The sequence below is a fragment of the Hyaena hyaena genome, unplaced genomic scaffold (assembly GCF_003009895.1).
Source record: "Hyaena hyaena isolate Hyena2069 unplaced genomic scaffold, ASM300989v1 scaffold_334, whole genome shotgun sequence".
In the NCBI taxonomy this organism is placed as follows: Eukaryota; Metazoa; Chordata; class Mammalia; order Carnivora; family Hyaenidae; genus Hyaena; species Hyaena hyaena.
In genome coordinates this window covers 487,169-511,936 of record NW_024080967.1, presented here as the reverse complement: position 1 = coordinate 511,936, position 24,768 = coordinate 487,169, and the positions used below count along the sequence as shown (strand labels likewise).

The following is a 24,768-nucleotide window of genomic DNA, read 5'->3' as shown; positions in this document are numbered from 1 at the left end:
GATGTGCAGTTTTACTATAATATGTTAAGATATGGATTGTTTTAAAAATTTATTGTGGTTACTAATTTATGTTTCCTGTATCTGAGAATTTGCGTTTTCATTAGAACTAGAAAATTAAAAATTTACCTCTTTGGATTTTGAGTATCCTCTATTCTTTTCTTGTGTACTCCAGTTGGATGTAGTCAGATTTTTTCATCCTATTTCATTTCTCTTAAACTTTCTAAACTTTTGTCTTTTTTTTTTTTTAAATCTGAAATTACAGGTATTTTGTTCAGGACTCTCTAAGTCATCAGTTTTCTGTAATTTGCTGTTTAAACCATTCATTAAGTTCTTAATTTTAGTTATATCTTCCATTTCTAGAAGTTAAATTTAGTTTTCTTTGTAAATCTCCCTAGAATTATTAGACTGTTTACTGTTGATGTTTTCATTCGTTCTTCTTACTTTCACATTTTATTTTCTACACTGGATAATTTTAATACCTGAAGTCTCAGATCTTTAATCCAGGTGCTGTTTCTGTGGACTCTTGGTCATGGTAGCATGTTCCCTTGTATAGTTTGTATTTTGGAGTTGTGAGTTTATATTTAGAATTTCAAATGCACATGAAGATAGACCGAAGTTATGAATATTCTGTGTCTTCTTGCCTTAAGAGGCTAGATCAAGGAAGAGAAGTTTCCCTTTTTCTTTTACTGATAGGTGATTTTTGGGTTTTTTTGTTGGTTTATTTGTTTGTTTTTAGTTCATGCTGTCACAAAGATCCTGGCTTTATGCAGAGAACTGAGATCCAACCTTGTCTTGAATGGGCCAGAGATCTTGTCTCTCATTTCTGACCAGGCTCTGAGTTCCTGGCTCTTTGGGGCAGTCTTAGCCCAGGGTATTAGCTTAGCACTCTGGTTTCTTGTTTCTTCTTTTTTAATGATTGCTGACAATTACCCTTAGTTATTTTAAGAGTTTAGCTGTGCTTTTAAAAGAATGTGTTGCTAGGTTTTTTGAGGCAGGAGAGTTTATTTAGGGAAATAGTGTTTTGTTTTACCTATCTTCATTTTACATGTTTAAAAAGCTTAAGTGACTTGTTCAAGCTTATACCAGAAATGGTAGAAATGTGACTGATCCTTGCTGCTTTCTGTTATGCTTATTTGCCTTGAAACTGAGATTAAAAAAAAAAAAAAAAAGTGTCAGGAGAACCAAAGAGACTTCATTTTGGAAGTGACATTTGCTTGGCTTCTTAAAATTCAGATAGGAGCCTCATAGGTAGAGATCGGAGGTAAAAGATTTTAGACAGAGGTGAATGACAGAAGATGGAAAATAGGGAACTATTTGGAATAGTCAGCAATTACAAGTAGTTTAGTTGGAGTAAAACCATATCTTACACAGATGATTTTAATCTCTTTCCCCATACCCTTCATTTCTCCATCCTACTCCCAAGCCACAGCATTTATCGCTATGATTTTGTAGAGTTGATATTGACAGAATTATATTTACTGTGGTATATTAGAAGGATTTTGAATAGCCTTGAATAATAGTCTCAGAGACTTTCTGTTGATTTGATAGAAAAGCTTTGGAAAGAAGCATTCTGGTATACTGCAGTTCAGTTCTGTCACTAACCACCCAGAATTAGTGCAGTCCCCATCAGTTAAAGGGAATGCTTCCCAACAAGACTGCCCTTACTTCAGAACCCAGCTGCATTTTGGGGTTCTCCAGGCCACTGGCACTTCCAACTGACTAGCATTCCCATGACCCCATTAGCTCTGATAATATGCTAGAACAACTGATAGAGATCAGAAAAGTGCTATACTTAGGATTACAGTTTTATTATAAGGAATGCAAATCAGGAAGGAAGGACTGTTCCAACACCAGTTGTATACTGTAATTCAGTTCCCTTTTTTTTTTTTAATGTTTATTTATTTATTTTGAGAGAGAGCAAGCATGAGCAGGGGAGGAACACAGAGAAAGGGAGACAGATAAAATCCCAAGCAGAATCTTGTCAGCGCAGAGCCCAGTGTGGGGTTTGAACTCACAAACCATGAGATCCTGCGTGACCTGAGCTGAAATCAGGAATCAGGTGCTTAGACAACTGAGTTACCCAGGAGCCCCTGACTATAGTTCAGTTCTGGCAGTAAACACTCAGTTACTGCAGACCCCACAAGTTAAAAGCACACAGTAGGAGATGAGCAATTAAAGCAGCATGAGAACGGGTCTGATTATAGACTGTATTTTACAGAAAGGTTTTGGCAGAGGAGAGATAATAAATGGCAAATGCAGGATAGTGTTCTGAGGATAGCTGAATTGGACAAATTTAAGTGCCAGGAGAAAATAGTTTGAATTTCAAATATGTGAGAATTGGGATCAAGATTTTTAAAAAATACTAGTTTAGCTGTACAGAAATGTTCGGCTGTTCTTCAGATGCGATATGAGAGCCTGGATTAGGCTGGTAGAGTCAGAAATGGAGAACAAGTGCATGAGACTTGTGTGGCAGGTGAATGAATAAAACTCGGTGACTTATTTTTTATTTTTTTAAAAGTTTTTTTTTTCTTAATATTTTTATTTATTTCTAGGAGAGAGACAGCGTGAGCAGGGGAGGGTCAGAGAGAGAGGGAGTCACAGACTGAAACAGGCTCCAGGCTCTGAGCTGGCAGTCAGCACAGAGCCCGACGCGGGGCTCGAACCCACGAACCGCGAGATCATGACCCAAGCGGAAGTCGGACGCTTAACCGACAAAGCCACCCAGGCGCCCCTGACTTATTTTTTATTTACTTTTGAACATTCTGAAAGGGTAAGGGTAATATGAGAGAGACTGAAGATAAAAAAAAAAAAACAAACATGGGTGGAATAATTGATGAAGCAGGAGAATCTATCAATAGCATAGACAGAGGGACTGGCTTTGAAAATTTGGAGAAACCTTTTTCTGTAACTAGGGCGAAGGAGAATAAGTGGCAGCCATTTCTAAGGTGCAGAGGAGATAAGTTGAGGAGAAGCAATTTTGCTAAGAGTGAAGGGAAATGAGACAGGGAGGGGAGGGCCCTATCAGCAGTGGGAGTTCCTGAATTAGGCATGGAAAGGGCTTAGATACCCCATATGGTGTATGTTGATATGGAAGTCAACAAGAGAGATTAAGGAGTAGATCAAATAATTGCAGTTTTGGACTTATTCCAACAATTCACAGCATTCTTTGAATAAGAATAGAAAAGACACACCAGATTGTTCATCCACAGTTGACCAAGAAAGAACACCTTTAATGTTGCTAAATTTTTTTAAAAAAATGTTCACTGATAAGATGGTAAAAGTGATACTATTGAAAGCAAACAAACAAAAATGACACAGACATGGTCTCTTTGTCTTGAATTCAATTGTTTCTTTGCCAAGAAGTGTGACCAGTTCTGTTACCCAGGTTTTTGAGCAGGTGTATAGTGTGCACTACACAATTAAGGAGGCAAATGATAAAAATTAAATTTACATCTATAACTCAGCTGTTGGTCATGATGCATTTAAAAGGAGAGGTAAAGAAAACACTGTTTTTTTAATGTTTTTGAGATGTTCTTTTTAACTAAGGCAGGAAATGGCTAATAAATTCTAGAATTTTCCAACTAAAAGGAACAAACAATAGAATTTTTAAACAAAGGTGAGTTGCTCTGCTCCAGAATACTTTGACTCTCCATCTTCCAAGCCAAATGGAATGTTGCCGTGGTTATTTCCTGACTTCCAAACCTGTTAAATATAATTGATTCTCTGCTTGAAATACTCCAGCAGCTTCCATTACATTTAGAATAAAAATCCAAAGTCTTTACCTTGGTTCTAGAGATATGCTGATTTGTCTACTACCTCTCCCTGCAAATTTCTTTCATATTACCCTTACCCTTTTTTTTGTTTTACTATGCTGCAGTCACATTGACCTCTCGATAGAACACACTTTCTTCTCTTCTTGGTGGCCTTCATTGATGCTGTTACTTCTGCCTAGAATCATCTCACTGGCATCTTCTCATTTTTCAGGGCTCTGCTTAAATGTTATCCTTTCACAAAAACATTTTTTAATCCACCTGACCAAAGTAGTTCCTCCATCACTGAACCTATTTTATTTTCTTTCTAACACCACAATTATACACGTTTATGTGTTTTCATTTTATTATATGTCTTTCTTGCTAAGAAGAAGGCTTCCTAAAGGTAGGAACTCTATATTCTTTTGTTCATCACTTATGCAGAGCATATACATACTAGGCCCTCAAATGTTTGTTGAGTGAATGGTTTCTCAGTATTAAGTACTTTATGTTTGATCTGTCACTTGATTCTCACAAAAGCCTGTGAACTAAGTTACTGTTACAGTCCCCACATTACAAATGTGGCAACTGGAATGGGGCGCCTGGGTGGCTCAGTTGGTTAAGCGTCTGACTTCAGCTCAGGTCATGATCTCACAGTTTCATGGGTTTGAGCCCCACATCAGGCTCTGTTGCTGACAGCCAGCTCAGAGCCTGGAGCCTGCTTCAGATTCTGTATCTCCCTTTTTCTCTGACCCACCCCTGCTCGCTCGCGCGCGCGCGCGCTCTCGCTCTCTCTCTCTCTCTCTCTCTCTCTCTTTTTTAAATAAATAAATAAATAAATAAGGCAACTGGAGCTTACAGAATTAAGTGCCCAGGGACACTTAACAACACAAACCTCAGGGACTCCGTAAACCTAAAATCCATGATCTCCATCACTCTGCCATATACTTTTCCCACCTCATTAATAATTTTATTCCTTCTATATATTATATTTTTAAAAAGTAAGACAAAATAAAATTGGACACTTAAAATGCTTATGAGCCAGGGTGCCTGGGTGGCTCAGTCGGTTAAGCGTTTGACTTCGGCTCAGGTCATGATCTCGCGATTTGTGAGCTCAAGCCCCATGTCAGGCTCTGAGCTGTCAGCACAGAGCCTGGACCCTGCTTCAGATTCTGTGTCTCCCTCTCTCTCTGTCCCTCTCCCACTCACACTCGGTCTCCTCCTCTCTCTCGAAAATGTCCCTCTCCCACTCACACTCGGTCTCCTCCTCTCTCTCGAAAATAAACATTAAGAAAATTTTTAAAAAATAAAACTAAATAAATAAAATGTTTATGAGCCTACCTTTCTATAGTAGTTGCATCTATGGGGATTTTTAAAAGGGCCTAAGGCTGATTTTTTTGTGTTTGGTTTTGAAGATTGATTATATTTAAATTACATCTAGGTTGTTCAGTATGAATAAGAAATTACTTCTTTTGTAGAAAGAAAATGATAAGAAATTATATCTATGGTAATTTTTTACATTTTCTCCTTCCATTTAGGCATAGCTGTGGATATGAATGGCTCATTCCTCATGGTCATAATAAGTTGATTCTTACTGTGCAAAGGATTTGAGTTTGAAGTTTTTACTGTGTAATTATCCACATATCATGACTTGAAGGCTAAGAAAATATAGTTCAATCTGATTTCCATACGGAGAGTTTAGAGTGTTCAGTATGTGAGGAAAAGGGTTTGTGTGTGTGTGTGTAACAGAAATACGGGAAATATGTTACAGTCACAATTTGACTTTTAAAGTTGTGTTTTGGTTCTAATTTAATGTGGCTTCTTTTGTCTCTAAACCTGAAATAATTTAAGTGCCATTAAAAGGAAGAGAAGACAGAATGCAGCTGCTCCACTGTTGAGCTATATGAGATAAACACTGGCTTGACTCACTGGAGATGATTCAGTGTTTGAGGAAGAATTTTAGAGCTTTCCTGTCACATCTACACAATGGAGACAGGCAGAACTGGGAACTTTTGTTTTACGTATATATGTTCACTTTTTAATTATTGCTTTATTTTAGTAATACACAATCTCTTTGACTTCTTAAATAGTGTGTCACCCTGAATGATACCATTTCTGGACAAGTTCTGTTTTAAGTTTTAGATTTGTTTTCTGTGTGTATGTAAGTGTTGTTTGGTTTTGTTTTCTGCATAAGACAAAGCATATATGTTTTTAGACATTTTGAAACTTCTCTCTATACAATAGTCTTTTTAAATGTTTATTTTTGAAAGAGAAAGAATGAGCGTGGGAGTAGCCGAGAGAGGGACAGAGGATTTGATGCCGGCTCTGCACTGACCGCAGAGAGTCTGATGTGGGGCTCAAACTTGGGAACCCTGAGATCATGACCTGAGCCGAAGTCAGACACTTAACTGACTGAGCTACCCGGTGTCCCCTCCCTGTATAATAGTTTTTTTAAAAACTGGCTTTTCTCCTTTGGTGTTTAGTTTTAGTAGTGAAAAACTATATAAATGTACAGTGAAACAGGGTATTTCTAATTAAATTTTGTTCTCTTCTTACAATATGATTGCCAAATAGGGGAAAAATAACTTTAGACCAAATTTTAGATGATTTAGTTAGATTTGGGACTCCCAAAGTAATAGAATGCTGTCAATCTATGTGACAGGAATTAGGTATTTAAACCAAAATAGGGTCTGTGTTTTGGATTGACAGTCACTTTACACAACCTACAGAAAAAAAAAATTCTTCTACAAGGAAGTCTTATTTGTCAAAAAGCAATCCTGAGCCAAGATCTTTACATTTTAAATATTTTAAAAGTTGAGGTGACTGTGTATTTTTAGAAGTAATTACGATATTTTTCAAGATACTCTTTTAGGCTTTTCACTGTTTTAAAATGACTTTATATTGTAAACTTTCTTCCCCACTTGATTTCAGAACATTTTAAGTTTATTTATTTTGAGAGACAGCAAGTGTGTACAAGTGGGGGAAGGACAGAGAGAGAGAGAAAGAGAGAGAGAAAATCCTTAGCCAGCTCTGCACTGTCAGCACAGAGGCTGATACGGAACTCGAACTCACAAACCATGAGATCATGACCTGAGCCGAAGTTGGACGCTTAACTGACTGAGCCACTCAAGCACTCCCAGAACATTTGTTTATTATATTTTACCTTTGTTATAATACTTATCAAAAAATTAATTATGATATTTACTTGATCAAGGAGCAATGTTTATTGACAGCCCTTGTGAACAGATTCATTTACTAATCTCAAGGAATTTGCATAATGGCATCAGTTGGATAGGATGGCCAAAATAAAGTTTGAGCCAAGGGCAGAGTATAGGATTTTAAGCTTTTAAAAATCAAAGATAATGATCCATTTTGTTTCCAACCTTACACTTCATGGGAGACAGTTACAAAGGAAGCAGAATAGTTTTTCCCCTCACTTTAATGGGGGAGGTAGAAAGTACAACATACATTTCTTAAATATTTAGAGAAATCTGAAGAATTGTTCTGTAAAAACTTTCTTTGTAAAAGACGTCTTAAAACTTTGAAGAAATTAAGTTAGAAAAGCAACCAAGTAAATGCAGATGGCATATGAGAGCAGGTAAAATACTGAAAAAGGTACAGTTGATGGTATTTTGGTGAGTGAGGAGAGAATTTAGTAGCTAAGACTTTACTGAAGAATGTAATTGGGCCAGGTCTTGGGAGCCAGAGCAGCAGTATTCTGAGAAGGGTTCCATCTTTAGGATAATGGTGTCTGTGAGCGGGACCATTTAGAATAAGAAGACTAGAAGCAAAACAATTCTGCAGCGTTATAACAGGATTGTGTTGGTTCGGTCCATTTTAATATTGTGACTATAGAAATAGCAAATCCAAGAAATAAAGAGATGCATAAGAGAGTCAGATGTCAGCACTGTGATACCTCTGAAAATGTGCTAAACAGTCCCTTTTATTTATTTTTTAAATGTTTAATTTTGAGAGAGAGTGAGCAAGTGGGGAAGGGGCAGAGAGAGAGGGGGACGGGATCTGAAGTAGGCTTCTTACTGTCAGCACAACCCAATGCGGGGCTTGAACTTAAAAACTGGGAGATCATAACCTGAGCCAAACTGAGGCATTTAACTGACTGCTCCATGCAGGGGCTCTTAAGCAGTCGCTCTTAAAAATAGGATAATTTAGGGGCTCCTGGATGGCTCTGTCAGTTGAGCATCCAGCTCTTGATTTTCACTTATGTCATAATCCCAGGGTTTTGGGATCTAGCTTTACATTGGGCTCCACAGTGAGTGTGGAGCATGCTTAAGATTCCCTCTCACTCTCTCCTCTGCCCTTCTCCCCAGCTCACATGCTCTCTCTGTCTTTCTAAAAATTAAAAAAATAAAAGTAGAATAATTTAGCAATTAATTTTTACAGATGATTTAGTGTGTGCTCAGGAAATAAGTCTTAACCATAAATATTTCTGGATTTTAAATGCTGTAACATGAAGCACAATGAACTCTCATAGAGTGAAGCCACATTTTTATATTTATGCTTTTTAGTGACATAGAACACTAAAAATATGCATGAGGAAAGAAATGGTTCAATACATTTTTCCAGGATGTGTTTATATGAAAAATTTCTGCCTATGTTGTATCTACATGTGCACATGGTAATCTTGCACAAAGTAAGGTTAAAGGGGATACCTCAGTGTATTGTTTCTTTTGGCTCTTGAAGTGAGGTGGTCAACCCTTTGACCTGTATTTTATCTGAACCAATCCAATGTTCAGTGCTGCTAATCCAAACAAAGATTTCATTTCTGGTTTTCCCTGTTATTCTACCTATAAATATATTCTAGTCATAGCCATCTTCCCAGCCCAAAAAAAAAAAAAAAAAATTTGTAACTTAAAAGCATAGACATTTAAATAGTAACTCATCTTTAAAAAACAATTTTAATAAATATACTACATATTAAAATATGTATGGTAAGGTTTATTAGGATTCCAATAGAATTTTATAATTATAGTATTATCATTTTTACCCTCAGAATTTCAAATAAATAGAAATATTTGGTTGTATTCAGTAATACCAGCTTACCTAAAATTATCTGTAAACAATATCAAGAAGTTTCATTTGACTGGATTCCTGCCTCAAACTCTTGGCTATAACTGAATTCTGTCTTCATAAAATTTTATCGAGAATCAGATTTATTTGTATCTTTACCAAAATTTAATAACACTATCTTGAGCATTTTATGCTTAAGAAGTCACAGTGTAATTGGCTGATGTAACAAGGACATCATGATCTAGCACGGGCTGTTCATTTCTATGTACAGTTTTGTCATAAGTATGTCTCTGATTCTTGAGAGGAACTTCAGTGTAATCTCAGAAGTCATCTGTAGCCTTATTGTAATGTCAGGTGGATAGATCAAGATTAATTTTAAATCCTATACCAATTTTATTCTGTAAATTTTAGTATTAAAAATATAGACTAGAAGATGCAGATTGACCTTGAAAATATGTATTTTCATTTATATGTAATGGGGTTTATGGACTTTTCCCACTGTATACAATGCCTTCAGAGATAAAAGTAAAATAATGAATTATTTTAAATATTAATTTCACCTACTTATAGTATACCTAATCCTGTAGTTCCTCTTTAAAATGAAGCCATGTTATTTGTGTTAGTTATGAATAATTCCTTTCTTCTGGGAAGAAAAAACATTTTAGAAGCATTCATAATGGTATTACATGTTACATAATTGAAAAGCTTCTTCTTTATGGATGTATGATTAAGTAGACCGATAATATTCTATTTCTTATACTTGCATATGATGAGCTGAAAGCAGGTAATTTTTTTTTCAGTAGGAGTAACAAGAGCTGTATTTTTAGTGGAAACTCCAAGGATTAGTAGTAATTTAGGTCTAACCATGGAAAAGTGTACCTATCTTTATATCGGATAAAACTTACGAAGCACCTTTGATATATTTCCAGTTGCATTGAAGAGAAAATAGATTTATACCATCACCTTGGCATTCCTTCCAGTATTAAGCATTGCTGATGAGCTGATACACTGCAGTGCTGTGCAGGTGTAATTGCCCAGACGTTTGCTGCTCACAGATTGCCACCCCAATCCAGAAGGCTAGGTACATCTGTCCCATGTAGCAGGCTATTATGCTCAGTATCTTGAAAAAGTTCCGTTTGATTACAAGTAGCAAACCCCAGTCAAACTACCTTTAGCAAGTAAAGGCAAAGTATTGAAGGTTTATAAGAATTTCTCATGGGGCAAAGGCAGAGACCAGGGTTGGAGTCTAGAAGTGAAGGCCACCGAGCAATTTCTCTTCCTTTTTAATTTCCATTTCCCCCGCCCCAGTGTTTCCCACTCTACCAACATCCATTCTTCCTATATTCCTTGTCAATATCAGCGTCATAAACCTGATTCATAATGTAGTAATTCATCTTTATCACCATGGGACTCCTCTTTATCACCAACATCCCTTAAATTCTCTCTCTTATAAATCTCTTTTTCATTTAAATATAGCTGTCAGAGACCTGTTTTAGGATGGGAGTGAGGTAGGAAGGGACAATAAGCAGAAACTGCAGGGGCTGCCTATCCATAGGGTACATGTAATCTTGCCCTCGGTTGTGTTTCCTGACTCTTCACTGGCACCTTTTGGTTTGGTGACCTCTTAACAACCCCACCCCCATCATCTTCACTAAAAAGAGACTATGGCAAACATTTAAAAATTCCCCCAAAACTATTGCATTAGCAAGGATTTCTTTATCTTGAGCTGAAAATTCATAGTACTGTGGTAATTGTACCAAAAGTGAAAGGTTTTCCAACCTGTAGTACATGCTAATGTCACAGAAAACAGAAAAGGAAAAAAGCACAATAACACATGTATGCTGAAACCATAACTTAATTTTCAGTGTGAGACATGAAGAAATTTCATAGTAGGAAAACTGATTTCCCCTAAAGTCAGTTTTTCAGCATAGAATTTTAATGATGAAAGATATGGAATGATGGAGTCAGTGTACCTGGATTACTGAATCACTTGGGGAGAAAGAAATAAGAAATAAGATCTAGCTTCACCTGCAGAATACTTTGGGCATGTCCCCTTTCAACCATAAACCACTCTTTCACCAACCGTAGCTTAAGTACCTTACAGAACAGTAGTGCTTTCCTCAGCCTGAGGAAGATAGCTGATCTTACCTGTTTATTTTTTTAAAGACTTCTTTCTTTCTTTTTTACAGAGCACACAAGTGAGAGTGGGGAAGGGGGTTGGGAGGTGGGGGGGGAGGGGGGGAGAGAGAGAGAGAGAGAGAATATCTCAACAGGCTCTGTGCTGAGCACTGAGCACAGAGCCTGACATAGGACTTGATCCTGCGACCCTGGGATCATGAGCTAAAATCAAGTGTTGGACACTTGACTGACTGAGCCACCCAGGTACCCCTTAACTGTTTTTTTGTCAGTCTGTCTTAGTATCATCCTTGAAACTATATGGGAAAATAATCCCAAATTTCAGATTTTACTAGAGGAATGATACAATATAGACATGAAGCATATACATGCCAGTGATGTCTCATTGTCTCATAATAGTAATGTACCTTCCAGACTCCTCCAAGTCATTTTCTTTACACCATTCTTCAAAACCTAAAAGATTAATTTATCTTTGTCTCAATCATGGCTTTATTTTATCTTGGATTTAAATAATTCTGTTGGATTATAGCAGCAATATAATAAAGGGTAAATTAGAAACCCAGACTGTATCATACTTTTTACAACTAACTCCCTTTAATCTCTGTGTTCTGTATTTTTATAAAATGGGGTAGTTATTCCAGAGTTATTTTTGGGTTCCAGTTACATAAAATAATGTAAAAGTCTATATGAAAATGTTGCCAGTGACTTAAATGTTTCTCATATGCCAGGAAATTCTAAATGCTGTTAAACAAAACAGAAAACCCTTTAAATTTATAACCCATAACCACTTATAGTCATAGAGTCCTTTGCCTAGGATTGTTTCCCATTCTCCTAGAATTTTTCCTACCTGGTGAGCCCTCTCAGAGGACTTAAAGATTGGTCTTGGTAACTGCTAAAACTTTTAGGTTCTGAGCCATTTTTCTGCATCTGCATGACTTACAGCAACCTTGATACTGGATTCGCTCCAGCCTCATTTGCTGGAAATGAACTGGGAGGAAGTCAAGGGGGTTTTGGTAACTTAACTTAGTTGCTCCTGCTGACAGATCTCTCCTATCAGAGGGTAAGTGGATGAGCAGAGGTCGCTCCTCTTAGATCTCTCATACCATGACTCTAACTCGTGAAACCATGAGATCATGATCAAGCCCAAAATCAAGAGTCAGAAGCTCAACCTACTGAGCTAACCAGGCGCCACTACTATGCTGTTTTATTTCCAAGCTTCCAGGTTGCCTGAAATAGCCAACACTGTCTCAGTGCTTTTAATCCTTTAATGATCTTCCCTTTGGCATTATTATACTAATTTGTATTTCTCTAGGACATTCACTATATTTTGCCTTATCTTATGGTTATTGTAAATGTATTATTACTCTTTTTACGAGAATTTAATGTCTCTAAGCAGGGTGTGCTATATTATTGACCAAATCCAGTGCCTTGCACATAGTAGGTAATTTCTAGTTGGCTGGCAGTTATCTGTCATTCAAATTTGTATCTGCATTTACAGATTCATTAGTATCTGTCATCCAGGGTCCAAGTAAAACAGACCCATCTTCATTTATAAGCTGAGATGATCAGAACCATATACCTACTATTGGGCCTACTTTGCTTTAGATTTTTTCCCCCTTTAACATTTTATTGTGAAAAATTTTAAATATTAGGTATTTTAAAGTACACACCTATACACTCATTACTTGCATTCTATAATTAACATTTTATTTGCCTTGTTACTATCCATTCCTGTATTCATCCAGTAATTCATCTTATTTTTTTGATTCATGTCAAAGTATGTTGCAAATCTTAGTGCACTTTAATTCCCTGTATTCTTCAGTATACATATCATTAAGTAGAGTTCATTATTTGTGGCTTTTTCTCTTTTTAAAGAAATAAGATACTACAGATATAAAGCCTCCCTCAAACCCCTGCAACTCTTTTCCTTCTTAGAGTTGTCATTCTTGTGTATGTTTTTTTTTTCTGTTTTTAGTATATATGTATATATCCCTAAATTAAAACTTTTTAAAACATAAGTGGCATCAAACTTCACGTATTTCCTTTGCAACTTTTTTCATTTGTTATTAATTTGAGACTTTCCTAGTTCTTCTATTTAATCTCTTTGAGATCTGCTTTTGGCATTGTGAAAGATTGTGTATACTCTGGAATTACTTCATTTATTCTTGTCTATTTAGTGTATTATGATTGAAAGGATCAATAAGCTAGAAATGGTAAAAAATTATGTATTATTAACCTTTGAATCCTATAAACTTATAAATCTGTATTTATGGATGAGAATTTTACAAACAATGACTGCTAAGAGTTTGTAGCATTATTCTACTTTATCATTAATTTTGGAGTTACTTTTATTTGGCTGTAATAATTGTACCTATATATTGAAGGTAAGGCCCTTGAGAACTAATCCATGTGTTCATAATGCATTTCTTAGCAACCACCAGTGTTCTTGCCAGGAGCTGTGCTTTTAAGAGCCAGCGGGGCTGCAACTTTGAGGAGGAAGTCTCAAAGATATCTTTTTCTATTAATATAGCACAAACAGCAACATAGATTACAATAGTTTTGACACCTTCTACATTACTATAGACCCAAATTAAAGGGTTTAAATTTGTCTCCAGTATTTAACATCAGTATGCTGTTACTTTTTCCTGACCTCATCAACACATTAGACATTATGCATATTTCCTCTTATATTAAGCCTCAATTGGAGTTTCTTTTTTTAACTCACATTTTTATACACATTTCATCAAAAGATTGTAGAACATTTTACACATAGTAATTATTATATTTCACAATGCTCCTTTAAAAGTGTAAGCTTTTATGTACACTATAATGGTAAAAATAATTACAAATATATATTGTTTAATTTACCAGGTCAGCACTTACCACTACATCTTTACCTTTTTTCTTCCACTTCTCTATCATCTGTATTAACACTGCTTAATAGAATTTTCTGTGTTGATGGAAATTTTTTGTATTTACCCTGTCCAGTATGGTAGCCACTAGCATTTGAAATAGGGCTAGGAGCTGAGGAACTGAATGTTTTGAGCTTTTTTTTTATTAAAGTTTAAATAGATATGGCTAGTGGCTACCACTGTATGGGACAGCACAGCTCTCTAATCTCCACCATGCCAATAAACTGCTCTTGCAGCTAACCAGCCACCCCTTAGTTTCCCAGTCTAATCAGTTTATGTTGTCAGCAGCTTTGATTTTTCTCTGACATTTGATTGACTGTGTCCTTCTTTTACAAATGTTTTTTGTGGCACCTGTGCCTTCATCTCTTCTAGTTTGGCTGAAGAGAGTGCTTATTGTTTCTTCTTTGGCTGATATTGATGCTTTTAATCTTTTTTAAGTTTGTTTATTTTGAGAGCGCACAAGCATGGGAGGGACAGAGAAAGAGGGAAAGGGATAGAATCCTGTCCCCACAGAGCCTGATGTGGGGCTCAGACTCACAAACTGGTCATGACATCATGACCTAAGCTGAAACCAAGAATTGCCCACCTAATTGCCTGATTTACAGAAGCACCCTGATATTGGTGCTTTTTTAGATGTCTACTCTGGCTGTCTTTTCCTCTCAGAGCAGACTTTAGCTATTTATTCAACATTTACCAAATATCTACTTTCTTTTTTTTTTTTTTAATTTTTTTTTTTTTTAACACTTACTTACTTTTGAGAGAGACACACACACGCACACACAGAATCCAAAGCAGGCTCCAGTCTCTGAGCTGTCAGCACAGAGCCTGACATGGGGCTCCATCCCACAAACTGTCAGATCATGACCTGAGCCAGTCAGACATTTTAACCAACTGCTGAGTCACTCAGGCACCTCGCTGAATATCTACTTTTTACCAGACATTGGGGCTAGAAAGAACTTACTCCTTATTTCAAGGAACTCCCATGGTCTCAACTGGCATCTCCTTCCCCCCAACCTTAGTCTTTCCTTCCCTGTCTTTCTCCCTCCTTTCCTCCTCTCATTTTTTCTCTGAAGTCCAGACTCAGCTTCTTGACAGGTACCTCAGTTACATACTATGATATTGAACTTATCTCCCATTCCCAATACCCTCCCTCTTGAAATAAAAAAAAATTAAACCTTCCACTTTTCTTTCCTCACTAATTTATTATATCTGTATTGCTTCTTTAAAAATTTTTTTTAAATTATTTATTTCTGAGAGAGACAGAGCATGAGCTGGGGAGGGCCAGAGAGAGGGGGAGACACAGAATCTGAAGCAGGCTCCAGGCTCTGAGCTGTCAGCACAGAGCCTGATGTGGGGCCTGAACTCATGAGCTGTGAGATCATGACCTGAGCCAAAGTTCAACACTTAACTGACTGAGCCACTTAGGCACCCCTGTGTATTGCTTCTTAATTGCTACAAAGCCTCTATCTCACCTTTCTTTAGTATATCATGTGACATTCATTGTCTAGGTTCTCAGGATCCCTTGATGTTGATACTTAGCCATTTTCTATCACTGATATATCCAAAGGATCCAATTCCTTCTTGTAGCTCTTTCTTCATTTGCTGTTTGCCAGTTTATAGGTTGAAGTCTAACCTCTTTGGAAAAAAAGCTATTCATGATCTACTTGAAGAGTGAATACACTCACCACTCTAGCTATGCCGAACCCATTGAATTCCCCCTAAACGCTGTTTCCTTTTCCTCTTTCTTGTTTTCCTAGAATGAACCTCTCATGTTCAAAGAATCAGTTCAGTACCGTATTCTAATATTCCCTTCTCTAGAGAGAACAGATGTTTCTTCTCTTTCATCATCAGCATCCCTATATCTAACATTAAATGCTTCCCATATAGTAGGCACTATTCTGAGTGCTTTTATTATTTCATTTAATCATTATAACTGCATACTCAGGTCTGTAAGTCCTGAAACTGAGACTGGACAAAGTAATTTCCCCTTTTTTTTCATCTGTGTGATTAAAAAAAAATTAATAGACTTTATAGCAGTTGTAGGTTTACATAAAATTGTAAGAAAGTTACCATATACTCCTTCATTGAGCTTCCTTCCATTCTCATTAGCATTTTGCGTTGCTGTGATACTGGTTAGCCAATCCTAACAACTGTATCAATACGTTATTATTAACTATAGTCCATAGTTTGCTTTAGAGATCACTCTTTTGTGTTCTATAGTTCTGTGAATTTTGTCAAATGAAAAATTATGATTTGATATACAATATCATACAGAATAGTTTCACCACTCTAAAGATGCCATGTACACTTACCCTTCTACTGCTTTCTCCTCTACCAACCATTGATCTTTATACTGTTCCTATAGTTTTGCCAGTTTCTAGAATGTCATTTACTGGGAATCAAGCATTGGGTAGCCTTTTAGACTGACTTCTTTGCCTTAACAATAACCATTAAGGTTCTTCTTTTTTGTGGCTTTATAGCTCATTTCTTTTTGTCACCAAAATTTATTGTAGTGTGTGGGTAATTCAGTTTATCCATTCATCTACTGAAGGACATTTTGGATCCTTCCAGTTTGGGGCAGTTATGCATAAACTGGTGTAAATATTTGTGTGCAGGTTTCTGCATGAACACAGTCTTCAGTTCATTGGGGTAAATAACTAGGAGCACCATTGCTGGATCATATGCTCCGATTTTAAGTTTAGCTTTGTAGGAAACCACTAATCTGTCCACTAAAGTAGCCTGTATCATTTTGCATTCCCACCAGCAATGAATGAGAGTTTCTGTTTCTTAACATTCTTACCAGAAATTGCAGTCACCATTGTTATGGATTGTAACCATTCTGATAAATGTGTAGTAGTATCTCATCTCATTGTTTTAATTTTCAGTATACTAATGACATATGATATTGAACATTTTTTCATATGCCTCTTTTCCATCCAGATGTTTTGTTTGGCGAGGTGTCCAAATCTTTTGCCTATTTCTATTTTTTAAATTTATCTTTTTATTTGTTTCTTATTTGAGAGAGAGAGAGAGAGAGAGAGTACACACAAGTGGGGAAGAGTGGCAGAGGAAGGGAGAGAGAGAATCTCAAGCAGGCTCCACACTGAGCATGGAGCCCAATGTGGAGCTTGATCCCATGACCCTGGGGTCATGACCTGAGCCAAAATCAGGAGTTGGACACTCAGCCGATTGAGCCATCTAGATGCCCCCTTGAGCATTTTTGAATCAAGTTTGTTTTATTTTTGAGTTATAAGAGTTCTTTGTAGGGGCACCTGAGTGGCTTAGTCAGTTAAACGTTCGACTTCGGCTCGGGTCATGATCTTACGGTTCATGGATTCGAGTCCCGCGTCGCCCATGTCAGGCTCTGTGCTGACAGCTAGCTCAGAGCCTGGAGCCTGTTTCAGATTCTGTGTCTCTCTCCCTCTCTCTCTGGCCCTCCCCTGCTCACAGTGTCTCTCTCTCTCTCTCTCTCTCTCTCAGAAATAAATAAAAACATTAAAAAGTTAAAAAAAAAGTTCTTTGTATACTTTGGGGTATTAGTACTTTGTTTAGATACTTGTTTTGCAAAGATTTTCTCCCAGTCTGTATTTTGTTCATTCTCTTAATAGTGTCTTTCACAGAGCACAGGTTTTTAATTTTAATGAAATCCAGTGTAACAATTTTTTTTCTTGGAACATGCTTTTTGTGTCATCTAGATTTTTTCTTCTTCTGTTATCTAGTAGAAGTATTATAGTAAAATGTAAATATAGTAAGTGTAAATATAGTAAATGTAAAAGCATTTTACATTTACATCTATGATCCGTTTTGAGTTAATTTTTGTGAAAGATACAAGATTTGTATCTAGATTACCCATTTGTTTCAACACTATTTAAGACTTTCCTTTCTCCATTGAATTGCCTTTGCTTCTTTGGTAAAGGTTAATTATATCTGTGTTAGTTGATTTCAGGCTTTCTGTTCTGTACCATTGATCTATTTGTCTTCTTTTGACCATGCCTAATAGTTTTGATTACTGTCATTTTATAGTAAGGCTTAAAGTTGTCTTGATCACTGTGACTTTATACTAAGTCCAGTAATGTCAGTCCTCTGACTTTGTTATTATTTGTTCACACTGTGTTAACTATTCTGGGTCTTTTGCTTTTCTACATAAAGTTTAGAGTTAGTTTGTCATCATCATAAAAATTACTAGCTGGGATTTTTATAGTGACTATTGATTTTACGGATCAAGCTGGGAAGAGCTTTTCTCCTAACAATATTGAGTCTTCCAATCCATGAACATAGAATACATCTGTTGATAACTGTTTTGTTTTTATTAATAATCAGTGTTTTGTAGTTTTCTTCATATAGATCTTCTACATATTTTGTTAAACTTATACTTTGTGTGTGTGTGTGTGTGTGTGTGTGTGTGCTGTTTTTAATTTCAAATTTTAATAGTTCATTGCTGGTATATAGGAAAGCAATTGACTTTTGTATGTAAACTTTGAATCTTGTGACCTTGCTGTAAGCACTTAGTAGTTCCGGTAGGTTTTCCATTAAGCACTTGATAGTTTCAGTAGGTTTTTCATCATTTTGGGGACCTTATACACTGTCATGTTATCTGTGAATACAGTTTTATATCTTCTTTCTATTGGTAGACTTTACATTTCCTTTTCTTGTCTTATTGCATTAACTGGGATTTCCAGTACAGTGTTGAATAGGAATGATAAAACACACATCCTTGTCTTGTTCCTTATTGAAGAAAACATTTACTTTTTCACTTGTAATGTTAGCTTTAGGGTTTTGTAGATTGTCTTTATTAAGTTTTGTAGATACCCTTTTTTTTAGTTTGCAGTTTTTGTCACAAATGAATTTGTCATGACTTTTGTCAAATGCCTTTTCTGCATCTATTCTGACCCTGTGATTTTTCTTTTCTGGTTTATTGATGTGATGAATTGCATTAATTGATTTTCGGATGTTGAACAAGCCTTACATACCTGTAATAAATTTCATTTGGTTGTGATGCATAATTATTTCTATATATTCTTGGATTTCCTGATATTAGTGTTAAGAATTTTTTTTTTCTTTGCATCTACGTTCTTGAGACACTGGTCTGTAATTTTCCTTTGTTGTAAGGTCTTTGTCTGGTTTTGCTTGCTGGCCTCAAAGAGATTATAGAGAATTGGTATCATTTCTTCCTGAAGTGTTTAATAGAATTCACCAATGAAACCCTCTGGTCCTAGTGCTTTCTGTTTTGTAAGGTTAATTAAATTTTTTCATAGATGTAAGCTTGTTTAAATTATCTGTATCTCCTTGTTTGAGTTTTGGTAGACTGTGTCTTTTTCAAGAAATCCGTCTATTTCATCTAAGTTAACAAATTAGTGGGCATAGAGTTATTCATGATATTCCTTGATTATCCTTTTAATGTCCAGAAGATCAGTAGTGATGACTCCTGTTTCAATTTTCATATTAATAAGCTTTGTCTTTTCTTTTTTTCTTGGTTAGCCTGACTAGAGATTTGCCGATTTTATGTTTTCCAAGAACCAACTTTTGGTTTCATTTTTTATTGTTTCCACCTTCACAATTTCTGCCTGAGCAGAAGTTGGAATTTTATTTTCTTTGCTTAATTCGCTCTTCTTTTTCTAGTTTCCTAGATTATTTTGTATCTTTCATTTTTTCTAAATGTATTTAATGCTATACATTTCTAGGTACTGTTTTTGTTGCATCTCACAAATTTTGATAAGTTGTATTTTCATTTAGTTCAAAATATGTTATTTCTCTTGAGACTTCTTTGATCCATGTGATTTTAGAAGTATGTTTAATCTCCAGCTGTTTTGGGATTTTTCTATTTTCTGTTGATTTCTAATTGATTTTATTGTGATCTAAAAGCATACTTGGTATGATTTCTGTTCTTTGAAATCTGTTAAGGTATGTTTTATGGCCCAAAATGTGTTCTGTTCTGGTGAATGTTTCATGTAAGCTTGAGAAAAATATGTAGAGTATGAAATGGGTTTCACCAGGACCAAATCAAGGTGTCTGTAGGGCTACACTTCTTCTGGAGTCTCTAGGGTAGACTCTGTTTGCCTTCAGCAGTCAGTTCCTAGACGCTGCTTGCATTCCTGGACTGGAAGCTCCTCCTCCCATCTTTAAAATGCATCACTCAACCTTCATTTATGTGGTAACATTTCCTCTCTCTTTCTGATTCTCCTTCATTCCTTTTTAAAGGACTCCAGTGATTACATTTTGCACACCAGGATAATGCAGGATAATTTTCCTATCCAAAAGTTGTAACATAATAATATCTGCAAAATTCCTTATACCATGTAAGGTAACATATTCATAGGTTCCAGGGATTAGGTATGGACATCTTAGGGGCAGGAGTATGAAGGCCATTATGCAGCCTAGCAGGGATTCAAACTCGATAAGCCTGCTCTTAGAATCACTTCTCTGCTCTTTCTGGCTTTCCTACCACCATCTACACCTAAATGTCTTCTTTATGCTGTCGTAATTGTCTTTATTTACTTATCCCACTAGGATGTGATCTTCCTAAAACAGGACATAGAGCATTTGGATAAAATAAGTTCAGATAAAGGAAATTATATGAAATGATAAGGCGTCAACAATAGAGAAAATCATTGCTTTCATTTGAAGCTCCAGCCTTTTAAGGCTATATGCACATCTGACTTCCACAGTTAACCCCGTTACCTCCCCCGTTATTATTTTAATAATTAAATAAGTATATGCATATATATCTAAACTTAAAGTATCCTCCTGTGGCTGGCTAGTGGCTACTGTATTACATAGCACAAATCTGTAATCTCTACCATTCCCCCAAAGTGCTCTTAGAGAACCTTAATGCAAATGATAAAGATGGTTTGTCTGAAATGAAAATTCTCCTAACAATTTATATTGACTTAATTTTTGGTTTCTCTTTTTGTGGCCACAAAGGTAAGGACTACATGATACACATTTTAGAGGAGTTTTATGTCATTATGAGCAATTGTAGATAGAACAAACTTGCTAAATACTGTTCTTCCAGTCACTGTACAGCATAGTTAATCGTAAAAAGCCTTGGTAGTTTTATTTTGTCATATTCATTTACTTCTAGGAATGTGAGAATTTAACTATTATCACAGGCCACGGTAATAAAGTACTGTGTGAAACCACATTTGGGTAGTGTTTTCATTATCCTGGCAAATTTAACTGCATTTCTATGCAATTTATGTAAACCCCACCCATACTTTAACCTGCTTCCCATTTTGATGAGGTTCAATCAGGGGGGAAAAGCAACAACAAAAAAATCTTCCTGTGTGGCCTGTAGATATCAGATTTGAAGATTATTAATGCATTTCCAGCTAGGGACCATAAGCAAACAAACTCTCCTACAGATAACTACACCCTTCCTGTTCGAGATTGAGTTTACTGTGGAACAGATTTCGGAAATAGGTTTCTGACAGTTGTGAATTTTATTTATAAAATGTTGGAGGGTGAGGCTCTTCCTTTAACAAAAAAACTAATTATTTCCTGTCTAATGCCCAACCAGTACATTTTAAACAGTCTTTTAGAAAATTTCCCCTTTCATAGAGAATTATATTGCTTTGGGCAGTTCTGGTTGTTCTCATCAGCTAATGTACAAAAAGTTGCCTGTTTCAATGAATAATTCAGAAAGGACTTACAATTAAAAAATAAAATCGTCTTTAAATGCTTTATTATCTTGTCTCCAGAGTGACAGTGGCTTACAGTTTAAATAAGTGCATAAACACATTTTAATGTGTTTTTTATCTTTGATATGCAAATCTGCACCACATTTATGTTCAGTAAATATGCTAAATGAAGAGTTACAGTTTAGGTAAAACAGATTTACATTAAAGAATCTGCAGGTTAATTCACAGTGTAACATTATCCTCATCTACTACATCTGTTATAAAGAAGCCTGTAAAATTTAGGCCACCCACAAAGTGGTCTGCTGAGGCCTGTGGTTGATGTTAGAATGCTGTTATTATGTGGGCTGACTGGTTTGGTAAGGAATTTACCTCCACTAAGACTGAAACATCATGGTTCTGACTTTCCCCATGGGGACTGCTTTGGCTTGACTTCAGGACTGAGTGTTTGTTAAACCAGCCAGTGTGCTCTCGTGCCTTGCCATCATATATAGTATCGTGTGAGTAGTATACTGTTCACTCAGTTGGTTTGTTAGAGTAGTGGTATCGATTCCGGGCCACATAAACCTTAGGATAAACTGGAATAAATGCAGAATTACATTTAATGGCTTCTATGAGTATATTTCATCACTATTTAGAAAAACATGTTGGGGGGCTGTTCTGTATTCATTGAAGAACTTATTCTTTTAATTTCCTTGGGGTTTGTGGAATGGTTTTTAAGAACAAGGAAAGGAATTCAGTATAATTCAGCAACCTAGCACTGAGTCAGAATTTAAATATTCTTCTTTAAGTAGCTGTTTTTAAGGGGTAAAAAAATATTGCAGACTTTTAAAAAAATAATAACAGCAACTACCACAACAACTAGTAGTAATCATTAGAGAAATAAAAACTCATAAGCCAAATGTCTCAAGTCACTTCTTTCTAAAGGTTTTCAAAATGAACAAAATCCTTTTTCAGAGAATAAATATGTTATATTGATTTTATTAAATTTAGAAAAATTAAAATTCATGTAACAGTTCTTTTAAAATCTGATAATTTGTATTTCACTTAATTTTCATGTGTACTTAACTGTAATTTTTCTTTCAATACATGAATTACATAGTATGAAAAAGAGCAAAGAAACCTAAATTGCATTTTCTGACTACAAATTAAGAAACTGGTGAGAATATTTAGCAATTTTTGGACAGGAAAAAATATCTAATTGCCACTGATAAAGATTATTTATACATACTGAAGTAAAATAGTAAAATACACATATTGAGGTAGAAAATATATATACATGTATACACCTGTGTGTGTGTGTTTATATACATATACTTGTATACACATATATACATGAACGTGTGTCTTTAACATTGTTTTGATCTTAACTCTGCCTCGGTGACTTTAAATGTGGTTAAATAGAACTTGGAAAGTTTTTTTGTTTTTCTGTTTTTTTGCTTTTACTTTTTTTTAAGTTTCTTTATTTTGAGAGAGAGTAAGAGTGAAAGAGCAAGAGAGAGGATGGGGGAGGGCAGGGAGAGGAGTAGGACACAGGATCCAAAGTGGGCTTTGTGCTGACAGCAGAGAGCCCAGTGTGGAGCTCGAACTCCCGAATCATGAGATCATGACCTGAGCTGAAATTGGACGTTTAGCTGACTGAGCTACCTGGCACCCTGAAAAGTTTTTTCAAATAGATACTTTTAGTCTTTTGTTTGTTGTATACTAAGCAGAATTTTGAATTTGTCGTCTGGTCTTGATTCAGACAAATAATGTAAAGTTAGGGGGTCAGAAACTTTTTTCTTCCACACAACCAAATGAGTAAAGGCGTGAATGTGCCTTACCTAGCAAGCCTTTGTTCTTAGTTCTCTTCTGTAGGCTGATGTCCTTTTAGTAGACTGCCTGACGCTGACAAATGCCATTCCTAACTTCTACAGTCAGTGACGTGATATATCAGTGTTTTTCTACTCATTATCAGCAAATCTCAGAAATAGAGGTTTAAATAGGATCTAACAGTAGTTAACTACTCAAGGGTGAGGAAGGTTCAAATGTATTGTGTCTCCCGTTTTGACTTTAGCATCATAATTCTGCGAACTGCACTAGCTCATTGTTTGGCTAATTACTTTTACTTTTAGCTAACCACAGTGTATTTCACCTTTCTAGGTTTACCGACAAGACTGTGAAACTTTCGGAATGGTTGTGAAAATGCTGATTGAAAAAGATCCTTCACTAGAAAAGTCTATACAGTTTGCATTGAGACAGAATTTACATGAAATAGGTGAGCGGTGTGTTGAAGAACTCAAGCATTTCATTGCGGAGTACGACACCTCTGGTCAAGATTTTGGAGAGCCTTTTTAGAAAATTGCTCAGGCAACAAAAATGTTTCTAGATTTTTTTTTCTTGGATTGTGTAAATCCTTAATATATAGAATTTTTGTGATGAAGAGAAGTACTTTATGATAGTCGACCACATTTCCAGTATCAAATAAACATCTAAAACATCTAAAATAGTCTAAGATATTTTAATTAGAATTTTTTAAATCTACATGTAGAGCCGCCTAATCCATACTTATCTTTTATCCCCCTAAAATGATGGGTCAGTTAATTTTTCAAGCTTTGAAAAAGCAGTCTTGGAGAACAGCTCATTTTCCGTAGTCTTCTGTAGTATGCGATCATTTGTTTCGGTCACACTAGTGTAATTTATAGGTTAGAGATCATTCCACTTAAACATTTATAGTCTTTTTGCATTTCATAGTCCGTGATACCATGTGAAAACGTTAGAATTCTAAGTTGTGATTTTATTGACTTGTTGCTTGTTTTAGGCTTTGTTACTTTTAATATGTTCAAGTATACTGTCCAAATAAACTGAATACTTTAATATTTTACAAAATATTTGCTTTGAGATTAATTCCCATTGTGATAAAATAGAGCACTTAAATCTCAAAAAGACCCCATAGTAAAATCCTATTGTCCAAGTAAATCAACTCAGTGTCTTTTGTTAAAATAATGCTGAAACTCGTGACCAATCTCACAGATGTATGAGTCTTAAACAATGTCATGTATAAGACTAAGAGAAGGGGCAATCTGAGATGAAAGATGAGAGCTATTTTCAAGTTGAGATTTCTTTAAAAACTTCTAATGGAGAGGCATTCACTTTCAAAGAGAGCTTTCATACTGTTCTTTATGATCTTATACTCTAATAAACTTTTGCCTACTGCTCTAAATAAATAAATAGATAAATAAAAACTTCTCATTGAAATAGAAAAATTTGGAATATGAGGAAGTAGTAGAGTTTCATTTTTTTTCCCCAGGCCCGTATTTCTCATCTCAG

The 24,768-nt window shown here is 35.7% G+C and overlaps 1 protein-coding gene across 12 annotated transcripts in view; it reads left to right on the top strand.

Annotated features, from left to right (window-relative positions):
* The window catches only part of PPHLN1 (periphilin 1), a 181,371-nt gene extending 157,426 nt beyond the window's left edge, over nt 1–23,945 (top strand). For all 12 annotated transcript variants that reach the window (XM_039249340.1, XM_039249336.1, XM_039249343.1 and 9 more), the window contains one exon: nt 23,602–23,945. In XM_039249340.1, the coding sequence (XP_039105271.1) occupies nt 23,602–23,796 (195 nt within the window). In that variant the 3' untranslated portion in view covers nt 23,797–23,945. The remainder of the gene's footprint in view (nt 1–23,601) is intronic.
* The last annotated feature ends 823 nt before the right edge of the window (nt 23,946–24,768 follow it).